Raw genomic sequence first — 16,397 nt, forward strand, 5'->3', positions numbered from 1 at the left:
GACAGTCCAGTGGGAAGCACTAGCAGGCTCGCAACCTGTAGGTGTTAATGAACTTGGGTGTTTATTCGCTGTACTCCAATCCCCCTCATGGTTGCCTTTAGGACATGTATGGCTAAGGAAACCCCTTAGCAGTAGTGTCCATCCCGATGATATTCTTTAGGCTAGGTCCCTTGTGAAAAGTGTTTAGGGACGTAAAGTGAGGATAACGGGAACGGGTAATCAGGGTTATTATTGATTGATGAATTTAATAAGTTTATTATTACTGTGGGTTGAAAACCCTATATGCTCACCAGGCTCCCAAGCCTGACCCACTCAGTTTTTTTTATGATTACAGGTAGTGGACCCCGAGCATAGTCGGAGGATGACGTGAGATTTTTGGATTATAGACCAGTAGTTGTAAATAACTGTAGTAAGGCTTATAATGTCTTGTTTATGCTTTTGATCTGTATCGGAACATGACATCCCGAGGTTTTGATATATATGGAAAATATATACCTTCTTAATGAAGGGTTTTGATAAACTTTTATCATATGTTGTTTGGGGACCAATTCCGCAACATCTTTTGAAAAAATTTCTCTGATTTTATTTTAAAAAGCATAAATTAAATCGGTCTTTTCTGGCCGAGAAATTAGGGGATGTCACAGTTGGTATCAGAGCATTAGTTTAAGCGAACTAAGAAATTGTAGGATTTCTAGACTTAAACTTAGAATGCTAAGTGATGATTGTGAGATGAGGGTCTACCATATTTTAGACACGAGCACTAGTTTATTTTAGGAAAGATGCCTAAAATGCCCTTATGTGCTAAATGCTATGTGTTTGCCATGTGTGCCATTATTTGTTCGGATCTATGGTCTGTTGCCGACCGGATCTGGAAACCTTATGTGTGTAGGATTCTAAGCGTATGATTACGAGATTAGAACTAACATGTAAACGTTTCGGAGTGATAAGGGAATTGAAATGTCTAACATGGATAAAGACCTAAATTCGCCTTATTCGGTATATAGATTGTAATGGCAAGAACTCGTAGTGGAGTTGCAAATGCAAACGGAAACAGGGATCAACAGCCTCAACCCCAAGTAGTTGAGCAAGTACCTGTTGTAGGAGCTGCATCTGAGCCAATGACGATGGCTGGGGTACAAGCAATGATACAGACGATGCTGGATCGCCAAATGGAGGAGACGGGGCGATTACTACAACAGAATAGGGAAGAAACTACGATGCCTGTTGAACAGCCCGTATTGAATGAAGGGCAATCAGTAGGAGGGAACTATAGTGAGACTCTTGGTCAAGCCAACCCACCGATAGTTAGACAAAACAACCAGGATGGAGGAGTTGATGGACGCGGATGCAAATATAAAGATTTCATGGCATCTAAACCACCATGTCTATCTGGAAGTCCGACACCGGTGGAAGTCATGAACTGGATCTCCGAAATGGAGACGATGTTTGAAAGCTGTGAGTGCAGCAACAAACAAAAGACCGCACTTGCAATTCCTCTGTTAAAGTCTGGTGTGTTGAGCTGGTGGAAATTACTAGCTGATTCGATGCCCAAGGGAGAAGCTAGTAAGATGTCTTGGGAAGACTTTGTGCTACAACTGAAACTGCAATACTGTTCTGAGCAGGACCTTCTGGAAATTAATAATGAGTTCCAGAATTTAAAGAAGGGAAAGATGAGCGTTACTGAATACGCTGCTAGTTTTACTGAAAAAATGAAGCTTGTTCCTTACCTAGTTCCAACTGAACTCTCTAAGGTCAACAAGTTTGCCCTCGCATTACCAGCGGACTTTGGTCCGATGGTTAAGCAAGTAACCACTTTGAAAGCCGCCATCTGGGCTGCTAAAAATGTTGAGGTTCAGATCAAAGAGAAGGGTCTGGAGAGGGCATAAGTTGGTGAGAAGAGAAAATTTGAAGGAACTTCAGGTTCCAACAAGAAAAGCAAATTTTCTAAGTCTAAGAAGTTTGGAGGAGGAGGAAGTGAAGTGAAATGGTGTGAGAAGTGCAAGAAAAAGCACTCTGGGAAATGTAGCGAGGGGGTGACTTGCTACAAATATGGAAAGACTGGGCATTATGCCAACGTGTGTCCATCCGACAAGAGGGTATGTTTTGAGTGCCATGAAGAAGGGCATGTTTTTAAAGACTGTCCAAAGAGGAAGGATGCAGCAAAGCCCAATCTACCACCAAAACCGAAGGCGAGAGCCTTTCAGATGACCCTTGAAGCTGCAAAAGAAGAAGTCGATGTCGCTTCAGGTACCTTTCTCGTAAATGAATTGCCTGCCCAAATTTTGTTTGATTCTGGAGCCAATTACTCCATTATTTCGCATGAATTTGGTAGAAAACTAGTTTTGCCTGTAGATAGACTAGTTAATGCCTTATTAGTCGAGATTGCTAGTGGCAATTTTGTACCTGTTAGCCATCGTATGATAAATATCCTCATTGACTTGGATGGGAATAAGTTCCACGAGGAATTATTGCCTATCGAGTTAAATGGATTCGACATAGTTTTAGGAATGGATTGGCTTAGCGCCAATGACGCCGAAATATTGTGTAGGAAGAAAATAGTAAAAGTAAACCCGCCAGGGAGAGAGTCGTTTATGGTGTACGGAGACAAACATAGAGTAAACTCTGGAATCATTTCCCTAATGAAAGCCATAAAGTGTTTGGCCAAGGGGTGTACATCATATTTAGCGTTCGTGATCGATGCTAAGAAGGAAAGCAGGAGGTGCAGAATATTCCGGTGGTGTGTGATTATCCGGAAGTCTTTCCCGAAGATCTTCCCGGATTGCCCCCTGATCGACAAGTGGAGTTTCGTATCGACTTGTTACCAGGAACGACGCCGATAGCCAAAGCACCGTATCGATTAGCACCAACCGAAATGAAAGAACTTATGACACAACTTCAGGAGTTATTGGACAAAGGTTTCATTCGACTTAGTTCATCACCCTGGGGAGCCCCTGTGTTGTTTGTAAAGAAGAAAGACGGGAGCATGAGAATGTGCATCGATTACAGAGAGCTGAATAAAGCGACAATAAAGAACAAGTAACCGTTGCCGAGGATCGATGACCTGTTCGACCAGTTGCAAGGTTCGAGATACTTCTCGAAGATCGATCTTAGGTCAGGATACCATCAACTGAAGGTGAGGGAGCAGGATATCGAAAAGACTGCGTTCAGAACAAGATATGGACACTATGAATTTTTGGTTATGTCATTCGGATTAACCAATGCCCCAACAGCTTTCATGGATTTAATGAACAGGGTTTGTAAACCATACCTTGATAAATCCGTGATAGTATTCATAGACGATATCTTGATCTATTCGAAAAGCAAGCAGGAGCATGACAAGCATCTTCGTGAAGTGCTAGAAGTTTTGAAAAAGGAGAAGCTGTATGCAAAGTTCTCCAAATGTGAATTTTGGATTCAAGAAGTCCAATTTTTAGGTCATGTGGTTAACCAAGAAGGAATAATAGTTGACCCATCAAAGATTGAAGCTGTGATGAAGTGAGAACAACCAAAAAGTCCTACGGAGATTAGAAGCTTTTTAGGATTAGCCGGATATTATCGCCGATTTATCCAAGGCTTTTCTTCGATCGCTACTCCATTAACAGCTTTGACCCACAAAGGAGCTACTTATGCTTGGAATGAAAAGCATAAGGAGGCCTTTGAAAAGTTAAAGAAGAGACTGTGTGAAGCACCAATTCTTTCGTTACCTGAAGGAGTTGAGGACTTCGCAGTCTATAGTGATGCCTCTGGAGTTAGGTTAGGATGTGTTCTGACCCAAAGGGATAAAGTGATAGCGTATGCATCGAGGCAGTTGAAAGAGCATGAAAAGAACTACCCCACTCATGATCTGGAGTTGGCAGCGGGAGTGTTCGCCTTAAAGATATGGAGGCATTATCTTTATGGTACTAAGTGTAAACTTTTCACTGATCATAAGAGTCTTCAATATCTCTTTAATCAGAAGGAATTGAACATGAGACATCGGCGTTGGCTGGAACTACTCAAGGACTACGACTGTGAGATACTTTACCACCCTGGTAAAGCAAATGATGTTGTTGATGCTCTCAGTCGGAATGTAAATCTTGAAAAGAGAAGGCCAAGAGCGTTGAGAATTGAAGTCGTCTCGACAATTGTGGAAAGTATAAAGAAAGCTCAGGAGGAAGCTTTAGAGAAAATTGACCGAAAGGTGGAACGTTTGGGAAAAACGTTGGTGTTTGGTACGAACGGTCAGGGATTGAAGGTATTCAAAGATAGGATTTGGGTACCTAAGACGGGAGGAGTAAGAGGTCTTCTGATGGAAGAAGCTCACAAAACCATGTACTCGATTCATCCCGGCAGTACGAAAATGTATAGGGACCTAAAACCCTATTACTGGTGGCCGACGATGAAGCTCGATGTTGCTAAGTATGTGGCCGAGTATGTAACTTGTGCTAGGGTTAAGGCACAACATCAGAAACCGTATGGGAGTTTAGAACCTTTACCTGTACCCATGGGTAAATGGGAAGATATCACTATGGATTTCGTGACTAAACTGCCCAGAACAAGGAACGGTCACGACATGATTTGGGTGGTCGTTGATCGCTTCACTAAGAGTGCGCATTTCATAGCCGCTAACGAGAAATGGTCTATGGATAAACTTTCGAATTCTTACGTGAAGGAAATTGTAAGTCTACATGGTGTTCCGTTAACGATTGTATCCGATCGTGACAGCCGTTTTACCTCAAGGTTTTGGAGAAGTCTACAAGAGGAATTGGGTACCAAGTTGTGTTTGAGTACAGCTTACCATCCTCAAACTGATGGTCAGAGCGAACGAACGATTCAAACATTGGAGGATATGCTGAGAGCATGTACCCTAGAATTCCAAGGTAACTGGGATGAACACTTACCTCTAGTAGAATTTTCCTATAATAATAGTTTCCACTCGAGCATCAAGATGGCACCTTATCACGCTTTGTATGGGGAGAAGTGTCGAACGCCATCATGCTGGCTGGAAGCTGGGGAAAAGCAGTTTATGGGACCTGAGATAGTCCATCAAACTGCTGAAAAGTTGAAAGTGATAAGAGAAAGGATGTTAGCAGCTCAAGATCGACAAAAGAGTTATGCTGACAAGAAAAGACAACCGATATCCTTCGATGTTGGAGATTCGGTTTTACTTAAAGTCTCGCCGTGGAAGGGACTTATAAGATTTGGTAAGAGGGGAAAGTTGAGTCCAAGGTTTATTGGACCATTTAAAGTTCTTCAGAGGATCGGGAATCAAGCTTACAAGCTAGAATTACCGGAAGAACTGGAGGGTATTCATAATACCTTTCATGTGTGCTATTTAAGAAAGTTCTCGGGAGATGTGCCCGACATAATTCCGATTTCTAAGTTAAGGTTGGATGAAAACAAGAGGTTGATCGAAGAACCTGAGGCAATCGTTGACCGTAAGACTAAGAAGCTGAGACGCAAGATGGTCGATTTAGTGCTTGTGCGTTGGGAACATACGAATGGGCCAAATCTCACTTGGGAAACGGAGAGTGACATGATGAGTCGCTACCCGCATTTGTTTGCTGATGTGTGATTCCGGGGACGGAATCATCCTAAGGGGGAGAGAATTGTAATGCCCGTGTTTTTAGGCTAGGCATTAATATTGACATTATAGTCTAGGTTAACCTTTGTAACTCATTTTGAAGAAATGAAAAAGGAATTATGTGAATATTATGTGAATTATGTGTTTTATGCTTAATTATTAGGGTTTAATTAATTAAGAATAAAAATGAGCGTCAAAAAATAAATTTTAGATAAAGCCGATATCTATTAAGAAACTTGTAGTGGGCGTGACAAGGATTACAGATATATAAAGAATGTCGAAATCCGAGTTATAACGAAGAAGTTATGACCTGTCGAAGTTTCGCGACAAACCGGCACGGGGCCGAATGTCGTAAAAAGTGAGTTTTTGATAAACTACTTTTTGTCCTTAGTGATCTAAACGAAACTCGTAGTGTTCGTTAAACTGAGAGTAGGCATAAAAAGAACGCCCAAATCTGACTTCGTATGAGGAAGTTATGATTTTTCGAAGTTTCAGCTTAGCAGTAGACAGCTAAAAACTCGAATTTTAGATCGAGTGAATTTTAGCAGACACGACCTAAACGAGAATCGAAGCTCTCGTCATTAGTAGCACAACGGTAAAAAGTCTGACGAAAACGGACGTCGGATGAAGAAGTTATGAATTTTTAACGGATTTCCTGTCCCGGTCTGTTAAAAATAATAATATAAAAATTAAAGTCAAAATTAGCCGACGAAGTCTAAACGAAAGTTGTAGAGCGTAATTTTACCTACGCGTGCATATAAAGAATGTCAAAAACGGAGCTCGTATGAGAAAGTTATGGATTTTATAAGTTTTTGCACAAAAATCGAGAAAATTCGCATAGTCACGTTTTTGCCACGTCACCCTCGCTTAGATCCGAAATTGGTGAGTCATGTGAGCCACGTGTCCTCGCCTCGCATGTGCCACATGTCCGAAACGAGGCTGAGTCATCCGAGCTGCTGAGCGGTCCAATGCATGTCCGACGCGTGTCCTCCTTCACATGTCCGAAGCCCTCGCAATAAGCCACGGAACCCTACTTCGGACCAGTAGACCTCGGTCCAATCAGGAGAGGACAGCAAGCCTTCGCACGTGCAGACCTCGTGCGAGCCATCCCCCTGCGAACTTCGGATCTGCGACGCGTGGCTCCTTCTCAGCCGTCGGATCAGGACTTCGGACCCCTATAAATACAAGGGTCATGCGAACCCTCCCGGTTACTTTTGAGATTTTGCCATATTTAGCCCCTTTCTTCATATTTTCTTCATCTTAACATCCCCCAAAGCCCCGGTATCGATTATAAGCCCCGGAATACGCCACGAAGTGCCCGTGAAGCCCGTAAAATTTATCTTTTCGGTTTCGAAGCCCGACCCTCGTAGAGCCCGGTTTCTGAATAAAACTCCCGGTTTTATTAGAAACGAACGTTTTAGGAAACGAATTGCTGCCCGATTTTCATCAAATCAAGTGAGTGTATAGCCACTTTCATTTTACACATAGATATGAAGTATTTACCTTATAATACGTGCTATGTGTAAATATATTAATTGTTTATTTGAGGTGACTGTTGAGTTGATGTTTTATACAAGTTTTAAACTGTATAAGTATTTTTATCTACAAATATGTTGGGTAGAACATGGGTAGATAGTTGGTGTGTGATGAAATAAAGTGATGAGAGGCCTCGTTGTGATTTGTGATTCAGTCATCTAGCGGAGTTTGGATGACGACCACGGACTTTCTAGACAGTCCAGTGGGAAGCACTAGCAGGCCCGCAACCTGTAGGTGTTAATGAACTTGGGTGTTTATTCGCTGTACTCCAATCCCCCTCATGGTTGCCTTTAGGACATGTATGGCTAAGGAAACCCCTTAGCAATAGTGTCCATCCCGATGATATTCTTTAGGCTAGGTCCCTTGTGAAAAATGTTAAGGGACGTAAAGTGAGGATAACGGGAACGGGTAATCAGGGTTATTATTGATTGATGAATTTAATAAGTTTATTATTACTGTGGGTTGAAAACCCTATATGCTCACCAGGCTCCCAAGCCTGACCCACTCAATTTTTTTATGATTACAGGTAGTGGACCCCGAGCATAGTCGGAGGATGACGTGAGATTTTTGGATTATAGGCCAGTAGTTGTAAATAACTGTAGTAAGGCTTATAATGTCTTGTTTATGCTTTTGATCTGTATCGGAACATGACATCCCGAGGTTTTGATATATATGGAAAATATATACCTTCTTAATGAAGGGTTTTGATAAACTTTTATCATATGTTGTTTGGGGACCAATTCCGCAACATCTTTTGAAAAGATTTCTCTGATTTTATTTTAAAAAGTATAAATTAAATCGGTTTTTTCTGGCCGAGAAATTATGGGATGTCACAGTTGGTATCAAAGCATTAGTTTAAGCGAACTAAGAAATTGTAGGATTTCTAGACTTAAACTTAGAATGCTCAGTGATGATTGTGAGATGAGTGTCTACCATATTTTAGACACGAGCACTAGTTTATTTTAGGAAAGATGCCTAAAATGCCCTTATGTGCTAAATGTTATGTGTTTGCCATGTGTGCCATTATTTGTTCGGATCTATGGTCTGTTGCCGACCGGATCTGATACCTGTGTGAGACACGAGTTTCACAAATTCTACTATGATAAATAAAAATCTTATTTTGTCGTATGTTATATTGTTATTAATTTTGCCACATATCATGTTGTGGTTATTTTAATTTTTTTTTCTATATGTTATTTTATGATTTTTTTTTATATATTATTATATTCCACATAATATTTAGATATGATAATTGTAATAAATGTAATAATAAATAGTTATGAATTTAATTAATGCAACTTTCCTTTTACTTTTAACATTTCTAAATTAAACTTAATTAATCTTTTGTTTATTTATTTAAATTTAAAAATGAAACAAACACTTCAATTTCAATAATTCAATATTTATTTTACTTTTGTTATAAACTAGTTACGAGTCTTGTGTACTACATGTGTTTTTTTTTTGTTTTTATAATTTTTAAATATGAAGGTCTAAACATTTACAAGTTTAAATTTATAATAAAAATGAGAAAAATATTGAATTATTGAAATTGAAATGCTTATTTTCTTTTTAAATTTAATCAAATAATTTAACTAAATAAACAAAGAAGTAATTGGACTTTAATTTAGAAATCTTGTAATTAGAAGGAAATTTTCATTAATGAACTTAATATAAATTTATTACAATTATTATATTTAAATATTATATGGAAGTTTGATAAAATAAAAAAAAACTATAAAATGACATTTAAAAACAAATCTATTTAAAATAACCAAAAAATGATATGTGACAAAATAAATAAAAATGTGACATGTGACCAAAAAAAACTATTTATTAGAATAGAAGATTTAAACCTATATATATATATATATATATATATATATATATATATATATATATATATATATATATATATATATGGTGAGGTTCAATAGAGAACCATAATTAACCAATGAACCAATCTTTTTTTCAACTTTTAAAACTTATTTTTTATCAAGAAAAAAAAACTAAAAATACAGAAATTCATAACTTTTTATCCTTTTTCCAATGATATCAAATTCGATTTTTTTTACGTCAAATTCACAATGTGAATCTTTGAAAATTCACAATGTGAATCCGGATTCACACGGTGAATCCGAAAAATATTTTTCACATTCACAATGTTAATATATGAATTTAGATATTTTTAGATTTTTTTTTCGATAAAAAATAAGCTCTAGAAATTGAAAAAAAGATTTGGTTTTTTGAAGAACCAATAATTATGGTTCTCTATTGAACATATATATATATATATATATATATATATATATATATATATATATATATAATTAACCTATATAATAACAGTTTCACAACTAATTAACTTGAAAAGATAAATTGTCATAAATTAAACATAAATACTTTGATATATTAACCTTATTATTATTATTTTTAGTCATTTATGTAAAATAACAACATGTTCCATTAAATGAATAAAATTATTACATTAAATGGTAAAGAAATATATTACCTGAATCAACGCAATTAATGAATATATATTACATTTTCTTTTTCAAAATTAATAACGTATACAAAATATTAAATGCATCGTCGTATACGGCCAATATAGTTTTCAAAGTGCACGTCAAACACACCCTAAGAACGAATTGATTTCTCAACGATAATCTGCTAAAAATAGTGAAGAGACACAGCATATGTGTAGCCAGCCTCCTTCGGATATGCATTTAAATCATCGTATTTAGCGTATTTCTAGGGTTCAAAAAATCTGTCTCAGTTTTCCGTGCCCAAGTGCAATCATCGACTTGGAGCTGCGTAGTTCTTGGTAATTAGTTTCTAATTGCTCAAAATTTAAACTCTAATTGTTCATATGCTACATGCTGTACAGTAATCTCTGTAAAATTTACAAATGTTCTTTCAATTTTCTCCCCAAACAAAAAAACTAGGGTTTGTTTGGTTATCTTGTGAAGTGCAGACTTAATTTACTTGTATCTATGAATTGTAATGTTTTGCATTGTTTTTGCCTCTTAGTTCTGGTTGAGGAAAGCAAGAATGCGGCCTGCGAAGGAGGATGCACCATGCAGGACGAAACAAGTGAGTAATAAGTTGAATTTTCGAGTTCAATTTTGTTGTTGCGTCGATAATTGTGAGTCCTTGTTGATCAGCTGGTTTTTGCTTTATTTTTTTTTATTTCCGCCACTGATATGTGGTGAGACGCCGTGGGTGGTGGTTGAGCTATTGGAACTGTCAGGTTTTTTTTTAGTTCTAATCATTTTTGCGCATTTCGTCCTGTCTAATCAGTTGCTGCGGCTTCTTCCTGAAATGCAATTAGTTTTGCTTGATTAATTAATACGATTCTTAATCACTGTCTTGCTGCAGTTGGTAGGAACAACTTTAGATGCCTCTTTTCCTTGTATATCTAGTTCCATTTTCCAGAGCTTCTAGGACTTGATGACTGTTTTCCATGTCCATATATATTAAAGGTCCAATGTGAGATAGTTATTCTTGGAAATATATTCCAATGAAAGAATAACTAGAAAAAATTCATCTAATGAAGACTCGTATCTGAAGCTGATTTTCTCAAAATGAATTTTAATGCATTAAGTGCTAAACTGAAAGCACCATCATGATGATATAATTCTACATTTGAAAAGTGTTACTCTTGAAAAATGGTTTGCATTATTCGGTTTATTGTCTTAGATTATTATTTATAAAGCAGTATAGTATGATAATGAGATTAATGATATTTCCAATTGAAACTAGAACCACACACTTCACAAATGTAAACTTCTTCACATTCTCTCTGTAATGTATATTTTGCTTCAACATGCAGGCAATTGATTTGGTTTCAGCTATCAAAGAGTTACACACACTAAGTTCTCAAGAGCTTAGCAAGTTAATTAGGGATGCAGACAATGATACTATTCAATGGACTACCAGCACTGGATCTTCAAATCAGGTAAATTTTGCATCACATCATGTTTTTACATCACTAAGCCTTTGCCTCATTAAAACCTGATGTTTCAGATCGATGTGGAAGCCCTAGCAAGAAATTTTGTGGTTCACCTAATTGCAAAACTGTTGTCTTCTAAGAGAGATGAAGAACTCTTCAGATACTTGTTAGGTGGTATTCGACTGTTACATTCCCTGTGTGATCTTGCACCTCGCAACAACAAACTTGAACAGGTGATTGAATAAATTGTGTTCTATTTAATTCCAGTCTTCCCTTTGAATGTTAACTTTATTAACCTATTTTTCACAATACAGATTTTGCTTGATGATCTGAAAATATCTGAACAGATGTTTGATTTGATCTTTTACCTGATCACTGTTCTTGCTTGCTTTAAAAAGGTTAACTCATTCTCTATCATTTACATACTTTTAACCTTTCCTTTACCTTTATTGTTCTGCATTAACACATATTTTTGGTCAACCAGGAAAGTCAACTTGCTCTGGTGCATTCAGCACTGTTGGCCTGCAGTCTATATCTGTTAACAGCCTTTATTTCTTCACAATGGAATGAACTTGCACTAGTCCTTCTTGCCCACCCTAAGGTGACATGTCAGCATAGTTTTATTTAATATTTATTGAGATCCTTTCTGACATGAATGTGGGTGATGAATGTGTGTCAGGTTGATATATTTATGCCTGTAGCTTTTGCTGCTGTCCACATAGACATTCAATTTCTTCAAGTGAGGTTGTCTCAGTTTACTGATACTGGCATGAGGTCAAATCTTGCTGAAGTCAACCGTCTGTGCCAGCATTGTGAAGCTTCACTTCAATTTCTTCAGTCACTTTGCCAACAAAGATTCTTTCGTGAGCGACTCGTTAAAAATAAGGTTTCCCATTTATTAAATATTTCCATCTTGAATCTTGATATCAATTAAAAAAAAAAAAACTACAAGTATATACAATAATACAAATACAACACCTGTTCTTCTAGATGCTTCTTGTGTTGACTGTAGTATTTATTTCTTTCCTTCAGGAACTATGTGGAGAAGGTGGCATACTTTTATTGGCTCATGACATCATGAAATTACCATTCTGTGAAGAATCGTATCTTATGGCTGTTGTTTCCAGGCTAAAATCAAAAGTCTTGTCTATTGTAAGATCATGTTCATATGGAAACATTATTCATTTATGGTGTCGTTAATAAATACTCTATTATTCCTCTTGACTTTCTGCAGCTACTGCATCTTTGTGAAGTAGAAAGTGTCTCTTTCTTGGATGTGGCTGCCAGCACTACTGCGGGTTTGACTTTAGCAAAGTCAACTATATTCCAGGTTTCTTTCATGATATAGTTTATTTTTATAATATTACCATATCCAGTTTATTTCATATATTTTTTTTTTGCATGATTTAGGTTCTTGAATTGTTGAAGACAATGTTTCGTGGAGATCTGAATGGGCTTGCTGCTTTCTCTGACAAAACATATCCACGTGGACTTCTGCAACTTAATGCAATGCGATTAACTGACATTCTCTCTGATGATTCTAACTTTAGATCTTACATCACCATGAACTTTGTAAGCTTTTAACGTGTTAATTTTATATTGATGATTTAACATGCTTTTTGAATTTTGAACGTGCTCTTGTTTCTTTATGCAGACTGAAGTTCTGACAACAATATTTTTGCTACCACATGCGGAGTTCCTGTCTAGTTGGTGTTCCTCTGAGTCTCGGCTTTCTGAAGAAGATGCAACTCTGGATTATGATTCGTTGGCAGCAGCTGGATGGGTTTTGGGTGTGCTGACATCATCAGATGTTCCGGAATCTACTTTTAATGCGTGTCGTGTTTCTCGGACTTCTTATGCGTTTCAGAGAACATCTTTACTGGTTAAAGTTGTAGCAAATCTCACTTGTTTTATTCCTGATTTATGTAAAGGTGAATACTTTGAGGCTTTAACCATATTGTTTTTTTTATCCAGATCCAGTTCCAGTATGTTGTAATTAACCGAACTAGTTTTGATTCACAGAGGAGAAGGATCTCTTCCTTAATACATTCCTGCAGTGCTTGCAGAAGGAAATTCCTAATTTACCATATGGAGTTTCAAATGATGCTGGAGCTGAAAAAGCTGCTGTCATTAGCCAAAACCTGCGTATTTATCCTTTCAGCAGCTCTGTTAATGTTATTGATTGAAAAAACATGGTTTTGCTTACTTAACATAATAACATGATGCTTTATATTTATATGTGTAGGTTCCCTATTGGTGCATGCAGAATCATTAATTCCTGGATTCCTTAATCAGGATGATGTACAGCTGTTTAGGTAATTGATCGAACTTAAAATCCCGCATTTATATGAAGTTACTTGTTATCTTCATTTTCATTGGTTTCTGTAGGGTATTCATTTCTCAGCTGGATCCACTAATTACTCCAGAATCCAATATCAACAAAACTGAAGTAAAATCTTCATTCCATTTTTGTTTGTCTATTAAATTATACATGAATATGATGGCAAATGCAATGAAGTAATATTTTTGTCCTGTAGGAGGGTAACACTGGGAATCAAGGATCTCCAAATCCACATGGAAACGAGAACAAGGGTGTTTCTGACAATTCAGTTGTGGAAGAACTGAACCAGTTAAATATAGATCCATCCAATTCTAATGTTTTAGTAGCTAGGCAAGAACACAGGATTGATTTGCCTCAAAGTTTTAGTGCTAGGGTTTTCCATGAAAGCGAAGGAGATGGTCAGAACATTGAAACAAATGGATTGGATTCAAATGCCATGGCAAGTGAGGAAAAACAGATGAGAAAAAGGAAACGCAACATAATGAATCACATGCAAGTGACCATGATTGAACAAGCTTTACAGAACGAGCCTGACATGCAGAGAAAAGCTGCCTCAATTCAAATATGGGCTGATAAACTTAGTCTTCATGTACGTATAAAATTAAATTATATACATCCTTATTTTTTTATAGTAAAAGTACGTTGCCTAATTAATATGTTCCAAATTTCATTTTTCCAGGGTTCTGAAATTTCTGCCTCGCAGCTCAAGAATTGGTAAGAAAATCTATCTTCTCTATCTCTATATCTATATCTATATCTATATAAAGAGGTTAAGATAGATATTTATTTTGATTTGATTTGATTTTTTAATACGTTAAACATATTTATTATGTTAGGTTGAATAACCGTAAGGCGAAACTAGCGCGTGCGGCTGCTAAGGATGCGCGTGTGGCTTCTGGTGGGGAGAAACAAGGTGGGGGGTCAGGAACCGACACACCGGAGAGTCCTGATGAGTTCTTTGACCAGGCTCCATCTGGTTCTGGTGGTCATGGTCAAGGAAGTCAACACAACAGAAACTTGGAAGCCCAATATGTTATGCATACAGATGGAGAAAGTGGTGTTGGTGTTGGTGTGCATCAAGCAGCGAGTGGGACCGGGACCTGGGCGGGAAACAACCTTGATCATGATGAACAGCAGCAGCAGCAGCAGCAAAACCCTAGATGAGTGGAGTTAAGTTATATAAGATACAGCTTTGGTTTCTGCATGTACATACATTATATAATATATACACCCCTGGTTTTGGTTGGTGTTGTTTAAAAAACTTTGGGATCCCTGCTGGGAGTAGGTAGACTGTAGACGATATATATATGCCTTTACAGCCAATGACTACATCGGTTTATCCGTTTTACAACTTTCCTTTTCTGCATGTTTTCCTTTTTCACTTGATGCATAAAGAACCATTTAATAGACAAAATTAGAGACCACGCCCATAGCCCCAAAAATGACCACTTTTTTCATCATCAATCACAATTTTTTTTTTGACTGATCAATTTTTTAAGGTTGTGTTTGGTACATATAAACTAGCTTTTTTTTAGCTTATTGCAATATAGTGTTTGGTGAGAGCACTAAAATAGCGTATATGCTAGTTTTTTAAAAACCATTTGAGATGATTATTGATACGCTTCTAAGGCTTTTCCACAAATTTTCCGTATGCTCAAATTTTATTTTTTAAAATTTAAAGCTATTTTTACAATTTTTTTTAAAAAAAAGCATTTTTTACAGCTTTTTTCTCATTGTCCTTACATATTCATTTTTTACAATTGTTTTATAAAGAGAATTCCATTTTTACAAATTTGTGTTTTTTTCTTTAAGTGTAATAGTTCGTTGGCCAAGTTTGGTGTTAACTAGTTTATAATTAGTTATATATCTAAATGTTCTTTTATATCATTTTACATTTGCCAGTTCATTGTTAGTTTTACCAAATACTATTGTTTTATCACCTAGTTTTTTTTTTCTAATTATAATAGTTAGTTGGCCAGCTAATGTGTTTCTTACATTCCTACAAATTGCAAGTTCTAGATAGTATCTTTTAAATTCTTGTAATTTTTTTTGGTTGTTGTGGTGTAATCTTGCAAATTTGCAACTCAATTAGTTGCACAACTAAGGTGTGGTAATTTTGTTAAATGACAATTGTATTCGTAACGCTTGTCATATCTTAGGTGATGTTTTGATATAGGAATGAAGTTAGTTACAAGTAAATGAGTCACGTACCACAATAGATGTATAAATATCATTCAAATGTAATAGATGAGACATTTTTTAAGTAATAATAGAAATACTTTTTCTCTCATCTTTTATTCTCTTATGTCTCAACTTCTACTTTCTTCCATTACAGTAAGAATTGACCTTACTGTAACATTGGTATCAGAGCATTCTTGATTCAACTTGAGTTCCACCACTTATTCCTTCAGATCTGAATCAATTGAAAATTCTGGCGCCAATTGGGAAGAAGGTTACAGTCAATCAACTTCAGAAAATCATGGAAGATCAGATATGAGCGATGGAACACAAACAAGAATCCATGGAAGGTGAAATGAGGACACAATTTGCATGTATTAGAAATCAATTCACATCGATTGAGACATAAGAAATAATAATGGATGAGATAGAAAATATTTCTGTTATTACTCAAGAACTGCTTCATCGATTACATCTGAATGATATTTATACATCTATTATTACATGTGACTCATTTACTTGTAACTAACTTCATTCCCATATCATATATCCCCCCTTCACAAATTGACTTGTCCTCAAGTCAAATCAACAGCAGAACATATAACTCTAGGATATTGAGCTTCCAAGTACTCAACTGATTCCTATGTTGATTCACATTCTGAAAATCCATCCCATTGAACTAAGTACTGAATCTGAGGAGCATTTTGAAAATTGACAGTTCTTTTTCCCAAAATTACAGCAGTTTTTTTTTTTTTCAAATCATTACCTTGAAACCAGGTAGGAATATGAGCTGTCATAGGTAATTTCCAAAAAAAAAAAACTTCTTAAGT

At 36.6% G+C, this 16,397-nt stretch overlaps 1 protein-coding gene across 1 annotated transcript; it reads left to right on the forward strand.

The window, feature by feature from the left end:
• The first annotated feature begins 9,703 nt into the window (after nucleotides 1–9,703).
• On the forward strand, nucleotides 9,704–14,740 carry LOC145132965 (nodulin homeobox-like). The gene is made up of 17 exons (XM_079067923.1): nucleotides 9,704–9,920; nucleotides 10,127–10,189; nucleotides 10,929–11,054; nucleotides 11,123–11,281; nucleotides 11,363–11,446; nucleotides 11,533–11,649; nucleotides 11,728–11,934; nucleotides 12,081–12,200; nucleotides 12,283–12,378; nucleotides 12,459–12,620; nucleotides 12,703–12,979; nucleotides 13,071–13,193; nucleotides 13,294–13,363; nucleotides 13,437–13,497; nucleotides 13,586–13,978; nucleotides 14,069–14,103; nucleotides 14,226–14,740. The coding sequence occupies exons 2-17, from the start codon at nucleotides 10,148–10,150 to the stop codon at nucleotides 14,551–14,553; spliced, it is 2,400 nt and encodes a 799-aa protein (XP_078924049.1). The 5' UTR covers nucleotides 9,704–9,920; nucleotides 10,127–10,147; the 3' UTR covers nucleotides 14,554–14,740.
• The last annotated feature ends 1,657 nt before the right edge of the window (nucleotides 14,741–16,397 follow it).

Source organism: Lactuca virosa, chromosome 8 (assembly GCF_052849685.1).
Source record: "Lactuca virosa cultivar CGN04683 chromosome 8, Lactuca_virosa_CGN04683_v6, whole genome shotgun sequence".
Lineage (NCBI taxonomy): Eukaryota > Viridiplantae > Streptophyta > Magnoliopsida > Asterales > Asteraceae > Lactuca > Lactuca virosa.

What these genes read in the sequence shown, in the direction of transcription:
- LOC145132965 (XM_079067923.1), top strand. Translation starts at nt 10,148, where the DNA reads ATGCGGCCTGCGAAGGAGGATGCACCATGCAGGACGAAACAA. An exon ending in GCACTGGATCTTCAAATCAG is followed by an intron (nt 11,055 to 11,122) that starts GTAAATTTTGCA and finishes CTGATGTTTCAG; the next exon opens with ATCGATGTGGAAGCCCTAGC. An exon ending in AATCAAAAGTCTTGTCTATT is followed by an intron (nt 12,201 to 12,282) that starts GTAAGATCATGT and finishes GACTTTCTGCAG; the next exon opens with CTACTGCATCTTTGTGAAGT.